The sequence below is a fragment of the Canis lupus genome, chromosome 5 (assembly GCF_011100685.1).
Source record: "Canis lupus familiaris isolate Mischka breed German Shepherd chromosome 5, alternate assembly UU_Cfam_GSD_1.0, whole genome shotgun sequence".
NCBI lineage: Eukaryota > Metazoa > Chordata > Mammalia > Carnivora > Canidae > Canis > Canis lupus.
This window is the reverse complement of record NC_049226.1, coordinates 33,000,539-33,017,480: the sequence shown is the minus strand read 5'-3', so window position 1 is coordinate 33,017,480 and position 16,942 is coordinate 33,000,539. Positions and strand designations below refer to the sequence as shown.

The 16,942-nt window shown below is 44.7% G+C and overlaps 1 protein-coding gene across 19 annotated transcripts in view; it reads right to left on the bottom strand.

The window, feature by feature from the left end:
- Positions 1 to 381: 381 nt before the first annotated feature.
- Positions 382 to 16,942, bottom strand: part of CNTROB (centrobin, centriole duplication and spindle assembly protein) — a 39,893-nt gene continuing 23,332 nt past the window's right edge. For 14 of the 19 annotated variants that reach the window (XM_038536778.1, XM_038536779.1, XM_038536770.1 and 11 more), the window contains 10 exons: positions 5,833 to 5,966; positions 5,149 to 5,274; positions 4,836 to 4,998; positions 3,725 to 3,983; positions 2,634 to 2,770; positions 2,319 to 2,379; positions 1,979 to 2,146; positions 1,703 to 1,835; positions 1,159 to 1,231; positions 388 to 987 (listed from right to left, as the gene is read on the bottom strand). In XM_038536778.1, the coding sequence (XP_038392706.1) occupies positions 862 to 987; positions 1,159 to 1,231; positions 1,703 to 1,835; positions 1,979 to 2,146; positions 2,319 to 2,379; positions 2,634 to 2,770; positions 3,725 to 3,983; positions 4,836 to 4,998; positions 5,149 to 5,274; positions 5,833 to 5,966 (1,380 nt within the window). In that variant the 3' untranslated portion in view covers positions 388 to 861. Of the gene's footprint in view, positions 988 to 1,158; positions 1,296 to 1,322; positions 1,407 to 1,702; positions 1,836 to 1,978; positions 2,147 to 2,318; positions 2,380 to 2,633; positions 2,771 to 3,724; positions 3,984 to 4,835; positions 4,999 to 5,148; positions 5,275 to 5,832; positions 5,967 to 16,942 lie in introns of all 19 variants that reach the window. The other 5 variants (XM_038536776.1, XM_038536786.1, XR_005359472.1 and 2 more) reach the window with 4 other exon arrangements.

The window sequence follows — 16,942 nt, the reverse complement described above, 5'->3', positions numbered from 1 at the left end:
GTAGCTCTGGGCTCCATGTGCTCTGGGCTGGAGCCAGTGTGGGTCCCAGAGTGTCGTCCTGCAGCTGGACCCCAACTGCACTCACTGGTGTTCAGTGTTTGTGCTGTGATCGTGGAGCCTTCCTCAGCTTCGCACACGGGTCAGTTCTCAACTGGTGTTTCCTTATTCACTTTGGTATGAGGATGGTGGGTTTTGTAATGATGGCTTTTTTTTTTTTTTTTTTTCCTGGCCAGCAGTCTAGTCTCAGACCCATGTTTTACCACCACAGCAAGTCTGCTGGCTGGAGCATGAGGCCAGTCAGCATCCTACCCATGCAATCCGCAGGCTTTACTGGCTCCTGAAAACCAATAATCTCCTCGACAATCAAATTTTTACTCAAACTCTTTATACAATAATTTATCTTTTATTACAGGATTTTTTCCAATTATTAAGTAATACATACTTGTTTTAGAAAATGTGGAAATACAGAAGTGTATGAAGAAAATTAGGATCATCCATAATTCCTCCACCAACCACAGCTAATCACTGTGTGCTCTACTCTTGAAACACTGAACCTTAGCTCAGTGGAACTACTCAAACCTAGCCAGGGGTGGTCTTTTCTTCAAAACCTAGCCAGGGGCGGTCTTTTCTTCGAAGCATTCATGTCTTTTCCACAGAATAAAAAACAGGAACACAAAACATATAAAAAAAACCATACTCAAAACAGAATGAGGTTTCTTTTCAAAGTCGTTTCCTAGAAAAATCTCCATTTTTTCAGATTCCTAGGAGTCAGAGACTTGAACACAGATTCTCGAGTATTTATTAAAAGAAAAAGAGTAGAAAAAAAAAGAAAAGAAAAAGAGTAGGAAGGGCAAAGGGGGCTCATCTCCAGATGCCACCTCGACTTCTGGTGCTACTGGGGCCAGAGTGCCCACCTTTCCTGCGAGCTGGAGGTTTTTCAGTCTTAGGGGCTGGAGCCAGGCGGCGAGGGAGCACCTGGGAGGGGATCTGAGGTGAGAAGAGGAGGGAGAGTCAGTGTCCCTGCCAGGGGAGAAAGGCACCTGAGCGGTCAACAAGCAGAGGAGAGACCATGCTACCCAAGGTGCACAGGAAGCAAGGGGTCAGGCAACAGAGAAAGGGCCCCCACCATGCCCCCGTCCCTGCCCCACTATCCCTCACCTCTTTCCGGGGGATCTCACCCAAGCGGGAGTCTGTGTTCCTTCTGGGGACATTATCCCCTTGGCCGTCCATCCTGCCACACAAACCGAGGGATGAGGATGGGGAGCTGCCTCCCACCCCACTCCCCAATCTGTCTCCTAGGAGGAGGAACAAACGAGACAGACCTGCGGATCAAACATGAGGAGCCACTGGTGGACTCACTAGTGGGCTATGCTGGGAGGTCACAGTCCTACATTGTGGGTTCTGAGCTGCGGGGCAGAGAGGAGAAAACTAAGGCAGAACCTACAGACATGGAGGTGGCGTTTACAGGTGAAGAGAAGACAACAGAAAGGAAGAGACCAGACAAAGGTGGGAGCAGCCAGTGACGGAGGGAGGGAGGAGGCCCTGGGCCCACTGCTCACTTGTGCTTTCCTCCCCCGAAAAGGACAACAGATGCTTCTTGGGAACCACACTCGGGCCTCTCCTCCTGCCTGAGCTGGGCCCACCCATGGGCCAGACCCTAGACCTGTCCGTCTGCCCCTCTCCCCTCCCTCCAGGCCAGTACCTGCCCTGGTCCTGCCTCTTCAGGTAGAGCAGCAGGTCCTCGGCAGGCAGTGCCCCCCAGCCCCGTGCCTGGTACAGTCGCAGCAGCTGAGACACATCCATCAGCTGTCCTGTGGGGGCTGGCCCATTTCCACCTGAGGGGCGCATGGGAAAGGCCGGTCATGCTGGGGCCCTGGCTCCGCCTCCCCAGGAACCCAGAGGGGCCTTCAGTCCCTGGTCCTGGCTCTGCACCCACAACCTGCCCTCTTTGTGTCCTGGGAAGCCCTGGCCCACGTACCCCTCTCTGAGGAGCCGCCACTGGGACCGCTGCTCTGGGAGTGGCTTGACGGAAGCTCATGCCCCCGAAAAAGACTAGACGCCATGGCTAGGGGCACTTTTGTTTTATGAACAGGGGGTGGGAGGTGCGGCACTGGCGGGGCTTCCTCCCAGGATGGGACAGCCAGACCTAGAAAGGGAAAGACATGGAAGAATCAGGAAACGGGTAAGAGCTAAGGACACCCTACCACCCAGCCTTCCTTAGGCTCTAGGATGTTGGCCAGCTCCCCAAAGTCCATCCTGATAACCAGCTCCCACCTTCTCCACGCCTAGGTCCAATCCTCTTTGGAGCTGGCACTCACCAGACTTAGGGGGCAGATCAACAGGGGGGCCCTCGCTGTTCTGGGGTACCGTCTCCAGGAGCTGGGGGAACAAAACATAAGGTTCCCTGAGAGCTGATAAGGAAGAAGACCTGGGTCTGGGAGGCAGGCAGAGGCCAAGGAAGTAAGGTGAGGGTTAGCCACCGAAGGTCCAGAAGGCGCTTAGGAGACAGGACTCAGGCCAACTGGGAGAGAAGCCCTGTCCTTGAAGGGGGTGCAGCTGGCATCCTGGACTCCTGGAGGAGAAAATGAAGAAGGGGAGAAGGTGCAAGGTACGACGAGTGGGCCCTCTCTCACCTGGTGCAAAAAATGCTTGAAGCCCTCGAGCTGGGTAGGGGGCGGCAGCCCCTGCTTTAGGAAGCTTTCCCCGTCAGATCCAGGATCTTCCTCAGGGAATAGCCGCTCGGGCCTGTGGTCAGGGTGGAAGGCCCCAGCTGGAAAGTGAGACAGGGCTGCATGTGCTGCAAGGGAGGGGAGTCCTCCACTAATCAACTCCCCAAACGCCCAGGGAAGGGGCCTGTGAAATACAGGAGGGAATCCCAGCTGGGAGAAAGGGAAGGTCAGAGTTCACAGCAGCAGAGGTGGCTGGCAGGTAGCACAACTGAGCTCTGAGAAGTGTGGACACAAGGGAAAGGCTGTGGTGCTCAGACTCTAAGAAATCCCACCATAAATTCCCTAATGAACAGAAATAGATACTTGGACTGGCTTGGGATTAATAGACACAGTCTGGCCTTTACCAGAACACGCCCTCATCCTTCTTAGTTATTACTACATAATTTTTAAATTTAAAATTGTGATGTAATTCTTCCCTCATTCTTCACTGGACCTGGGTTGTCACGTTTGCACCACACAGAGCACCGCTATCCACCCAAGCCCCAGCTGAAGGAGCTAGGGAAAGCCACCGCACCCAAGGGTGGCCGATCCAAGGACAGTTACCAACCTGCCAGGTCACCTCTCCTTGACGGACCCAAGGCACAGAGACATCAACATGTCTATATGGTTGTCTAGGGTATCGGCTGGAGCCAGGATCACAGCTGTTCAAACCCACATGCCAACCCAGCTTAGGAGAGCAAGAGCCTAAGAGAGAGTGCTGGTCTACCAGAGGAAGGAGCCATGCAGGGAGAGGCAGAGGGCCCACCTGGCTCAAGACCAGTTCTGGAGAGCGCTTGGGTCTCAACACTGGTTCTCATGAAGCCCAGTGACGTCGGATCCCCATGAGCTCTTGCTCCCTATTTGAACCAACATGAGTGGATCTCTGCCCCTTGCACCTTCTGGTCACTAAGACATCTGGGAAACTAATTGCTTAAGTCCCAGGCAAAAAGGAAGCTCGGTAAGAGGGAGCCCGTCAGTGTGTGTGCCAGGAACCCCAGTGATGTCTGTCCTGTTACCAGAAGATGAGGTGAGGCCTGGCTTTGGCTCCAGGGGCTGGAAGGCGTGTTGGCTCTGGAAAGTGGGGCCCAGCAGGAGGCTGAGATCTGGGGAGGAGCTGCAAAGAACCTGTGGCCCTCCAGGCAACTCTTCGCCAGCTTCCCGGCTCTGCTGCAGTACGGGTTTCAGGGCCACGGCCACGGGAGGCAGAGTCCAGAGCTTCCTCTCCCCCTTCTCTAGGTCCTGCGGCCCAGGGCTGGCAGGGCTGGTGGTCGGAACCTGGGCAGAGGATGGAGGCAGGAAGGAGGATCAACACCCTTGTGCACACACACACACACACACACACACACACACACACACACGGTACAGACACTGGGATTCCAAGTACAATGTTACAAATTAGCACAGAGTCCTTAGAAGGGGATTTGGTGACGTCTATCACATTTCTATCCATTTTTGAAATGCTTATTTTTGACCTTACAATTCCATTTCCAGATGCTGTACAGAGATGCTTGCATGAAGACAGGTGTGAATGCTATTTATTTCAGCACCGTGTGTAGCAACAAAATACAGAGAGCGACTCTGACGTCCACCAATAAACACCTGGTCAAACGACAAGTCGGACAAGTCACAAAACCACATACAGGAGGCGACCGCTGGGGGCCAGGGCCACACCTGAGGCTCGAGCACCAGCGGGTGCTTCCAGGGAGAGGGCCCAGAGACTGCGGGGGAAGAAGATTACACCTTTTTGAACTGTTCAAATTTCTTTTTTGACCACGTGCATGTTATCACCCATTCCAAAGAATATTTTAGCTTAAAGTAACAATCTCATAATTACAAAGAGGAAGGGAAAGCTGCCAACATAAGTGTGCCAGGGCAGGATGGAACAGTTCTCGGCCCTCGCCATGCAGCAGAACCTGGGGCACGCTATCCCTTACCACCTCTCAGGCTGTGGCAGGAGAGCTGTGCCTAGTGCCAGCGCCAGCCTGGGTGAGCTGTGACCACGACAGAGACTTCCTGGGATGAGGGTGCTCTTGGAGCAAGTACACGGGGTTGTTCCCCCCCACCCCAATGCAGGTGTGAGAACTGAACTTAGGACCAGCTGAGCTGGGGGGCGGGGGGGATGCCTACCGGGGGGTTAGGAGGCAAGGTGGTGGCGCTGAGCAGCTGGTTGGCCTCCTCCCAGTGGGCGTGCAGCATGGCCTGGAGCCGCTCCACCAGCTCTGCCCGCTGTTCCTCTAGCTGCTGCTGTCCACTCTGCAGGTCCCGCACACGTGCTTGCTCCCGGGCCAGTCTGAAGGAAAGACGGGAGAGGGGGTGGATAGCCTTGGAGGGAACAGACGTGTGAAACCTGGCACAGTGCCGGGGCCTCCGCAGGCTGTGGGCAGGCAGCCCTTGGCCACTCCCAGAGTGGGCTCCATGCAGGGAACAGGCAGAGGCCTACCTGAGCTCATACTCCTGGGCCACCTGCTGCTGCCTTTCCTCTCGCTCAGCCATCTCCACCTTAAACTGGGCCAACTGGGTGGACAGTTCCTGCTGGTGTTGTCCGTTCAGGTCCTGCAGCTGCTTCCTGAGAGGACACAGGTGAGGGAGGAGGACTGAATCTGGAAACAAAAGTCATCAAATGCAAAGAGCCAGAATGCGTGCATGTGACAGCGAGAGAGCCAGCCAGCCAGGCCAAAAGCACAGCGGTTTCATCAGGAAACAGGGACAGAGCTGGTGACTTAGGACAGGCTCCCCTGGGGGAAGAGACTGGGGTGAGGAATTATGGGATAAGTGATTCATTCAAGAGGCATTTCCAGAAAAAGCTGGTAGGGGAGAGGGGATGGGAAGGGAAGGGAATGGTACAGGTCATAGCTCAGCACTGTCCCCATCAATACAAGGGAGCTGGAGATTTATATGCACCCATAGGGTGCATGCACAGGTTAAGGGCTGGCCCCCAGGGGATGGACACGCCCGGGCACTCGCGGCTCTCCGTGTGCACCCAGGGACACTCTCCCTCGAGAAGACTCGGGTCCTGGCTGATGGGAGCCAGGAAGCTGGAAAGTGGCAAGGGGATGAGGACACGTGTGGGTGGCGCTGCTGTTCTGCAGCCACAGAAAAGCAGGATACAATGAGCACCAAGTACCTGTGATGCTCCCGCAGGGAGGCTGCTTGCCGCAGGCTGCTCTCCTGAGCCTGGGCCAGCCGCTCTGTCACCCGCTGCTCCAGTTGCACAGCCAGCTCTGACTCCATCTGGATCCGCTGGCTCTCGTACCGGGCCTGGGAGTAAAGGGAGGTGAGCTATCGGCTCAGTCCAACTTGGGCTGCGCAGAGGATGGAGGCCATGAGGGCCTGAGGCACAGCTGGTGCTCAGCTAGTGTCTCTGACCCCTCCTGCTGCAGGATAGGGCTGCATTGCCGTCTCTTCTTTCTCACCTTGTAGCCCTTCTGCAACTCACCATAACCTGATTTCCCCTCATAGGAGTTCACGATGGAAAACTCAATTTCTAAATTTCAGTGATGATCTCAGTCTCTCTCTCAGGGGATTCCCCTGCAACACCTACCACCCACACCAACCCCTGCGACCTTGTGCCTACTGCTCCCCGGCCCCAGCCCACTGCTCTTCCTCCAACTGCTCATGCTTGAGTTCTGTCCTTGGTCTTCTTTCTGACTCCGTGCTAACATTCCAAGTCACTGCTCTGACACGTGGATAATAAATGTGCAGCATTTAGGCCATGTCTTTTTTTTTACCACTTACACCTTAAAATGCTTTCTAAGTATCTCTCTTTAGCTGGACCTTTCATCCTCCAGGCTTTAAGTCCACATGCCCAGAAGCCTAGTGAAGAAGTGTACTTGGATACACTTTGAATAAAACACGTTCCAAGTTGAGCTCATTTGGTTTCTGAATCTTGAATCTTCTCCTCCTATTATATTTCTCACCTTAGTTCATGGCACTGCTCTCCACTGAAACATTCAGGCTATCTGAAACCCTGTGTTACTCTTGACTCCGACTTCTTTCCATCTTCCAAGGAATGGGTCATTCCATCTTACTTCCTTAACATCTCCTGAATTTATTCCTCCACTCACTACACCATGGTAATTCAGTATTAAAGATTTTATTTATTTATTTGAGAAAGACAGATTTATATATATATATATATATATATATATATATATATATATAGAGAGAGAGAGAGAGAGAGAGAGAGAGAGAGAGCATGAGCGTGCATGAGCAGGGGGAAGGGCAGAGGGAGAGGAAGAAGCAGACTCCCCACTGAGCAGGGAGCCGGAGGCAGTACTAGATCCCCGGACCCTGAGATCATGACCTGAGCCGAAGGCAGATGCTTAACCAACTGAGCCACCCAGGTGCCCCTTTTTAACCACTTTTAAGTGTACAGTTGAGTAGTGTTAACCATATTCACATTATTGTGCAGATCTCCACAACTTTTCATCTTATAAAATTAAAACTCCCCACTGAACAAGCTCTCCCCATTTCCTCCCACCCCAGCCCCATTCTAACTGCTGTTTCCTGATATTGACTGCTCTTGACAGCTCATTACCTAAATTCTCTTAATGCAAAAGTCCCTCTGAGCCGGCAATGGCACTTTATGGAATCTATCCTACAGAAGTGGCACTGAAGATTTATGTACAATGATGCTCACCGCAGCACTGCTTTTAATAGTGTAAAAAAACTGGTGTCAGTGTACATTTCTCATGGAAAGGAAAATGCTTAAGAAAACTATGATTCACCCATTCACTGCAACATTATACAAATTCTTTTTTTAAAGACTTATTTATTCATGAGAGACAGAGAGAGAGAGGCAGAGACACAGGCAGAGGGAGAAGCAGGCTCCCTGCAAGGAGCCTGATGTGGGACTAGATCCCAGGACCCCAGGATCATGACCTGAGCCAAAGGCAGATGCTCAACCACTGAGGCACTCAGGTGTCCAACATTAAACAATTCTTAAAAATCCACAATGTACATCTACCTACATGTACTGGGCATACTGGACATGGAAAGATGTTTCTATTAAGAGGTAACAATGACAAGTTGCAGCAAATGTATAGTTTTTTTAAAGCAGCAACCCCCAGGGGCACTTGTGTGGCTCAGTTAAGCATTTGACTCTTGGTTTCAGCTCAGGTCATGATCTCAGGGTCCTGGGATAGAGCCCCACATCAGGCTCTGCACTCCGTACACTTTACTTGGTATTCTCTCTCCCTCTGCCTCTGACCCTCCCCCCACTCGTTCCCTCTCACAAATAAATAAATCTTAAAAAAAAAAAAATAAAGCAGCAACCCACAAACTTAAATGAAAAGGTCCTGAAAGGACACACACAAAGGGGTGTGGTAACAGAAGGTAATCAATACTTTTACCACTGTATTATTTAAACTTGCCTCATAGATAACTTTATATCTTAAATATACTCTTAAAACTTCTTTGGGAATCACCCAAAAATGTTGATACTGGCTCCCTTCTTCGTCCATGGTATTTACCTCCAATAAATTCACTTTGATTGAAGTATGAGTGTTATAATTCCTAAAGGAGCCCCTAAACAAATAGAAACCAAGTTTGTGGCTTTAAAAATAGCTGACAAAGAAAGAAAATGAGGGGAAAAAAGTAATGAATCTAAAAGATGACAAGAAAGGAAAGGAAAATAAACATTAAATAGGTAAGACAAAATGAAACCTAAAGTTAAAACACAGATCCGACCATATTCACCAGGAAAGCTCTACTTTAAGGAAAAGACTTAGAAAAAATATTTTTTAAAAAGGCTGATATAAGTCTTATAACATTATAATATACTATTAGGAAAAATTAGACTTTAAAGATAAAAAGAGTCACCTCATATGGATAAAACATTCAATTTACCAGCAAAGATATAGCAATTTAAAAATTTATATGCTCTTAACAACGGCCTTAAAATATATAAAGCAAAAACTGATAGACTATAGGAGGAATAGAAAAATCTACATTCAATGAGATTTTAAAGAAAAAAAATCAATAAGGAAACAATGATTTAAACAGCAAAATTAACAAACTAGACATATACAAATAGACACACACACAAAACTTCACCCAACTATAAATTATACTTTCAAGCACACGTGAAACACTTAGAAAAATGGACCACATATTAGAACAAAAAATAAGTCTCAAAAAAGTTCAAAGAATTTACGTAATAAGAATAACATATTATCGGGCAGCCCGGGTGGCTCAGTGGTTTAGTGCCACCTTTGGCCCAGGGTGTGATCCTGGAGACCCGGAATCGAGTCCCACGTTGGGTTCCCTGCATGGAGCTTGCTTCTCCCTCTGCCTGTGTCTCTGCCTCTCTCTCTGTGTCTCTCATGAATAAATAAATAAAATCTAAAACAAACAAAAAACATATTCTCTCATGTCTACAAGAAAACTGTACAGTGATGGGGCTTGGGGAAGAGAGAGAGAGGGACAGGGAGGTGCAGCCAGACAAAACAAAAATGTTGCAAAATGTCAAAAATGTCAACTGGTGAATCTGTCATTTGTAAAAAAAAAAAAAAAAAATAGTCATTCATTATACTATTCATGCAACATTTTGTTAACATAGAACTATTTCAATACAAAAAGTTGTGCGGAATACACATCAGCAATTCTTTTTTGAAAAGACCATGCTTTTTAATCACAAAGTTAAGCTATAAATCAACAATAAAAATGTAAATAGAGGGGCACCTCAGCAGCTTAGTGGGTCAAGCAGCTGACTCTTGATTTTCGATCAGGTCATGATCTCAGGGTTTTGAGATCGAGCGCCCGCATTGGGCTCCAGCTGAGCTCAGAGTCTGCTTAAGATTCTCTCTCCCTCTGTCCCTTCCCGAGCTTGCACTCACATGCGCTCGCTCTCTCTCTCAAATAAAGTCTTTAAAAAACACATACATAACATACACAAAAACCCAAAAAGTAAATTGAAAAACCATAAATGTTTGAAGATAGCTCAGGAAATCAACAACTACAACTAAGATGGTTTTAAAAAGAGACAAATGAAAAAAAGAATAGTATCAGGAACAAATAGAAGTAGAAATGATGCCATGAACATTAAAAAATAAAATTACGTACAATTTTAAGTCAGTAAATTAGAAAATTTAGACTGGATGGATAAACAGATAAAGAGCGCCAAAAATAATTCAAGAAGAAACAGAAAACCTAAATGTTTCCATAAACAGTAAAGAAGCAAAACTGGTAGTCAAATATCAAATATTCAAGAAACACATGAAATCCAAATGTACAAACTACTTTAGAGTATAAGAAGAGAGGCGGTACATCTTCATGTTTCTAATACTGGCAGGTAAAGTTGTTCAGATTAACTCTCCTGCTGAACCAAAACAAACAAATATTTTTTATTATTTTACTTTATTATTATTATCATTTCTAAAGATTTTATTTATTTATTCATGAGACACACACAGAGAGAGGCAGAGACACAGGAAGAGGGAGAAGCAGGCTCCCTGTGGGGAGCCCAATACAGGATTTGATCCCAGGACCCTGGGATTGTGACCTGAGCTGAAGGTGGATGCTCAACCAGAGTCCCCCCAGGTACCCCTATTTTATTATTCCTTTTAAGTAGGCTCCACAACCAGCATGTAGCCCAACGCGGGACCTGAATTGATGATCCTGAGATCAAGACCTGAGCTGAGATCAACAGTTGGATGCTCAACTGACTGAGCCACCCAGGCAACCCTGAATTAAATATTTTATATATATATATATATATATATATATATATATATATATATATATATATATATATACACACACATAAATTTTCCTAAAAAGCACCAAAGAGTTAACAGAACCATATGAAATTACTAGGCCAGAGCAAAGGAAACATGGGGGCTCAGCTACGTTAACAACCATAGTAGAAAGCCATTTTTGCCGTAGGGGTATCTGCCTACCCTAGAAAATTAAAACCCTTGTTTGGACTGTCTTTCAAGGGCACATGAACAGAAATCAAAGGCCAGGGCCCATACAGGTTGGAAAGTCTAACCGGAGAAGCTCTCCACCATAAATTAGGGCTAATATCCTTACCCTCAGGATGGAAGGTGAACCAGAAGTATAATAGCCTAGACAAAATTAAAGCTCAGCTTTAATAATAGAAGAATCCCAATCCCTGAAAATTTGGTTTAAATCCTGGTCTTGTAGTGTCTTTCAGGGCCTGATAAAAGCAAATCTTCTCTGGAGTAAAGTACTTTCACTGTAGGCGTCAATTTATTCCTATAATTTTTCAAATACAGAGTGTAGCACACAATCTGATATACACAGAACCTGGGGGTGTCTAGCTGGTTCAGTCAGTAAAGCATGCAATTCTTGATCTCAGGGTCTTTTTTTTTTTTTTTTTGATCTCAGGGTCCTGAGTTTAAGCCCCACGTTGCATATGGAGCCTACTTAAAAGATAAAAGAAAAAAAGAAAGAAATAGGACCTAAGGAAAGTAGACTGTATGGGAACTGGTAAAAACAAGAGATAGCAAAAAAGGATCATCAAACATTTTACATAAAATTATCATCTGTAAGTAAGAACACTAAAGCGATCAAAGACAAACATGAAAATATCAGAAAACAAACTATGAAAAAGCAAGATTTAAAAAATAAAAAAATCTTTAAAAAAAAAAAAAAAAAAAGGGGATCCCTGGGTGGCGCAGCGGTTTGGCGCCTGCCTTTGGCCCAGGGCGCGATCCTGGAGACCCGGGATCGAATCCCACGTCGGGCTCCCGGTGCATGGAGCCTGCTTCTCCCTCTGCCTGTGTCTCTGCCTCTCTCTCTCTCTCTCTCTCTGTGACTATCATGAATAAATAAAATCTTTAAAAAATAAAAAAAAAAAAAAATAAAAATAAAAATAGTGGGCAGCCTGGGTGGCTCAGCGATTTAGTGCTGCCTTCAGTCCAGGGTGTGATTCTGGAGACCCGGGGGTCGAGTCCCATGTCAGGCTCCCTGCATGGAGCCTGCTTCTCTCTCTGCCTGTGTCTCTACCTCTCTCTCTGTGTGTGTCTCTCATGAATAAATAAATAAAATCTTTTAAAAAATTAAAAAAAATAAAATAAATATAGTACCTTATAAAATGAAAAAATACAATAAATACAATTAAAAACCCAGTCAGTGGCTAGAAAAATAAATTAGACAAAACTGAACACAGAATTAATGAACTGGAAGATAGGAAGTTATCCAGAGTAAGTATGAAAACAGAAAAGATGAGGGAAAAAACGGCAGCAAAGACACAGAAAAAAGGTAAAGGTACACTTAATTGGATTCCAGAAAGAGATGACAATGACAATGGAGCTGAGGCAATATGCAAAGATAATGACAGAATTTTCTAGAACTGATCAAAGATACCACACTGATTCAAGAAGCCAATTGAATCCCAAAAAAGATTATTAAAAAAAATTCATATTAAGGGCATCCAGTTAAAAACATAAAAATTACAAAGAGAAAAATTTAAAAGCAAGAATAGTCCAGTGATAGCTGATTTCTCAACAGTAATAATGCACGTCAGGATGACATTTTCTATATGTTAAAATAACTACCAACCTAGCATTCCATGTCCAGGAACTACTTCAAAAATGAATGTGAGGGACACCCAGGGGGCTCAGTGGTTGAGTGTCTGCCTTTAGTGTCAAGGCATGATCCTGGAGTCCCAAGATTGAGTCCCGCATCAGGCTCCCTGCATGGAGCCTGCTTCTCCCTCTGCCTGTGTCTCTGCCTCTCTCTCTCTGTATCTCTCATGAATAAATAAATAAAATCTTAAAGAAAAAAGAATGTGAAATATGGAGTGCCTGGGTTGCTCAGGTGGTTGGGCATCCAACTCTTGGTTTCAGCTTCAGTCATGATCTCAGGATTGTAAAACTGACCCCCGACATTGGACTCCGTACTCAGTGGGGTGTCTGCTTCAAGATTCTCTCCCTCCGCCCCTCCCCCATGCATTTTCTCTAATAAATAAAAATAAATCTTAAAAAAAATGAATGTGAAATATATTATTTTATTTTTTAAAACTAAAAAAAATTTTTAATTAATTGAGTAGGCTCCACACCCAGCATGAGCCCAATATAGGGCTTGAACTCATGACCCTGAGATCAGGACCTGAGTCAAGATCAAGGGTCAGATGCTTAACAGACTAAGCCACCCAGGTACCCCTAAAAACTTTTTTTAAAGGATTTATTTATTTATTCATGAGAGACACACAGAGAGAGGCAGAGACACAAGCAGAGGGAGAAGCAGGCTCCCTGCAGGGAGCCCGATGTAGGACTTGATCCCGGATCCCAGGAGAGAAGGCGGAGACACTCAACCACTGAGCCATCCAGGCATTTCCCTAAAAACGTTTTCAAACTAAACTAACTAACTAAACAAAAACGTATGTACATACATATATACATGCATAAGAGATTTTTCCATCAAGAAAAAGATCTCACCTGGGAGGTCTGAGTTCAAAGAAGGCTAGAACAGCAAAGAAAACAGCAAATTCTGTAGATACTCCTAAAGAATATTGACTTTAGAGAACAGTATCAATAATGTTTTATGGTGGTTTTTTTATTAAAACAATTTAAAATAGTCACATCACAGAAAATGGCAAGACAGGAAATTGCAGGGGTTAGTCCTTCTCCTGAAATATCCATTAAGCTGGTGGAAAAATATCAAAACCCACTATTTGGGAATTCTGGAACCTGATCAGACACTGAGACAACCAGGAGGGTGCTTGATGAAGGCAGAGGCTGATGGACTTTGGTACAGAGCTATGTATGGGAGTCTGCTTCCATTCCTGCATCCCTCCGCAGCCCTGACAATGGTAGCCCTAGAAACCAGAGGGGCTGGCTAAAGCAGGGTGGGCAGTAAAGACTCTCTCCTCTAAAAACATGGGACTGGGTGTTCTGGTCAATTTGGCAGTTCCCTGAGGAACCAGAGCAAACTACCACCTTTGTTTGGGGCCACTGCAGAAGCTTCCCTGGTGGCATCAATCATAAGATTTAAAGAGACATATATACTTATTTGGGAGAGGAATTCAGACATTGAAGGAAATCTCTGTCAACTTCCAGGCTAATCAGAGAAAACAGAACAGAAATGTCAGTCACCACACAGATCAAGAAACAGACTTTGCAAAAACAGTTGAAAAAGTCACTATACAAATGGATGACTGTAGCCATCAAAAGAAACCCAAGGAGAGAGAAAATATCATTTCTGTAATTTTTTTTTCATTTCTGTAATTATATTATAATACATAACATGTCTAGTTCTCAACAACAAACTATAAAACATCAAAACAAGAAAATATGACTCAAAGGAAAAAGACAACTAGGAGCACCTGGCTGACTCAGTCAGTAGATGCAACTCTTGATCTTGCGGTTGTGAGTTTGAGCTCCATGTTAGGTGTGGAGAGTGCTTAAAAAAGTAAATCTTAAAAGAAATAAAATAAAATAAGGAAAAAAGAGAATTTGACAAGAACATTTCCCGTGGAAGTCCAGACACTGGGATTACCAATCAGAGACATTAAATCAACAGTCTTAAATATGCTCAATGAGTGATTTGGACAACAAACTAAATTAAATCAGAATAATGTTTGAACAAATAAAAAAATATCAATAGAGACGTAAATTGTAAAAAAGAACCAAAGAGAAATTCTGGAGCTGTACAGTATAATTGACAACATGAAAATTTCACTAGATACCACTACATACCCCCATTTTGCAACATAGCCCTATTGAAATAACCAAAATCTAGAACACTGACCACAACAAACATTGGAGAAAGTGCAGCAAGAGGAACGCTCGTTCATTGCTGATGGGAATGAAAATGGTACTGCCCCTCTGGAAGACACTGTGGTGGTTTCTTACAAAACAAAATGTACTCTTACCATACGATGTAGCAACCACGGTCCTTGGTATTTACCCAAAGGAGTTAGAACTGAGGTCCACACCAACACCTGCACAAGGATGTTTATAACAGCTTTATCCTTTTTTTTTTTTTTTTTTTTAAATTCATGAGAAATACAGGGAGAGAGGCAGAGAGAGAAACAGGTTCCATGCAGTGAGCCCAACACAGGACTCGATCCTGGGTCTCCAGGATCATACCCTGGGCTGAAGGCAGGCGCCAAACCACTGAGCCACCCAGGCGTCCCTAGTAGCTTCATTCTTAACTGACATAAGTTAGAAAAAACCAAGATGTCCTTCAGTAGATGTATGGATAAATAAACTATGGCACATCCAGACAGTGGAATATTACTTAACACTGAAAAGCAATGAGCTATCAAGCCATGAAAAGACATGGAGGAAACTTAAATGCATATTATTAAGTGTAAGAAGCCAGTCTGAAAAGGCTATGTACTGTAGGATTCCAACTACATGATATTCTAGAAAAGGCAAAACTATGGTGACAGTAAAAAGATCAGTGGTTGCCAGGTGTCAGAAGGAAGAAGGGATGAACAGGCAGCACATAAAGGATTTTTAAGGCAGTGAAACTAAGTGTGACACTATAAAGGTGGATACATGTCATTATAAATTTGTCCAAACCCACAAAATGTACAAAACCAAGAGGAACCCTAATGGACTCCAGGTGATAATGACGTGTCAATGTAGGTTTATCAATTGTAACAAACATACTACTCCAGTGGGGGATGTTGGTAATGGGGACAGCTATGTATCTGTGGAGGTAGGGAGTATATGGGAAATCTCTGTACCTTCTGCTCACTTTTGCTCTCAACAAAAAAACTGCTCTAAAAAATAAAGACTATTTTAAAAATTCACTAAAGGGGCTCAATGGCAGATTTCAGCAGGAAGAAAGGGCCAATGTACTTGAGGATAAGCCAAAGAAATTATCCAACCCAATAAGAAAAAAAAAAAAAATCAAGGAAAACGAATAGAACCTGAAGGATCTGTGAGACATCATACCAACCGATGCACTAAGGAAGTCTCAGATTGACAAGAGAAAGAAAAAGAACAGGAAAAAGTAACGGAAGAAACAGACAAAAACTTCCCAAATTTGATAAAAGACATAAATCTACCCATCTCCAAAACTCAACAATCTCTAAGCAGAATAAACCCAAGGAGATCCACAGTACAACACATCATAGTCATAGTGTCAAAAGCCAAACACCAAGGGGAGCCTGAGTGGCTCAGTAGGTTAAGTGGCCTACTCTTGATTTTGGCTCATGTCATGATCTCAGGGTCATGGGATCAAACTTGCGTCAGGCTCCGGCTCTGCACTGGGCTCTGTGCTCAGCACAAAGTCGGCTTGTCTCTCTCCATCTGCTCCTCCCCCCGCTGGCGTGCATTCTCATTCTCTCTCTCTCTCTTTCTCTCTCTCTCCCTCTCTCTCAAATAAATTAGTTTTTTTTTTTTTTAAAGACAAACACAAAGAAAGGAGCAAGGGAGAAGCGCCTTATGAAGCCATATGAAGGGGATCCCTGGGTGGCTCAGCGGTTTAGCGCCTGCCTTTGGCCCAGGGCGTGATCCTGGAGTCCCGGGATCGAGTCCCACATCAGGCTCCCAGCATGGAGCCTGCTTCTCCCTCCTCCTGCGTCTCTGCCTCTCTCTCTATGTCTATCATAAATAAGTAAATCTTAAAAAAAATAAATAAATAAATGAAGCCATATGAAGAAATAAAAACACAAATAAGGAAAATACAAATGTCTATTACTGTACTTTCAATTTATAACTTCCTTTTTTCTATAGGATATAAATGGCAGATGCATAAAACAGTAATGGTAAATCTGCACCAGTAACACTATGAAAGAAGAGGAACACTGATACATAGGAATAGTAGTTGTATGCTACTGAAACTAAAGCTAGTATCATTCAAACTAGGTTATTGTCACTTTAAGATGTTAATTGTAATCTTAGGATAATCATTAAGAAAATAACTTTGAAAATGTACAGAAAAGGAAAAACGAAGAGAATCAAAAGCAGTACACAAAATATTGATGAAATACCCCCAAAAGACAGTAATGGAGCAAATGAAAAACAAAATCAAGTAAGGCATACAGAAAACAAATAGTTAAATGGAAGAAATAAGTTCCTCTTTACCAGTAATTACTTTAAATATAGTAGGATTAAACTCTCCAACTAAAAGGAAGAAATTGGCAGAATGGATTAAACAACAAAACAAAATATGATCCACCTGTATATTGTCGACAATTCACTTTAGATACAAAGAAACAAAAGCCTGTTAAGTAAAAGGATGAAAAAAATCAGCCCATGCAAACAGCAACCAGGAGAGCTAGGGTGGGGGCTAAATTATCATTAGACAAAATA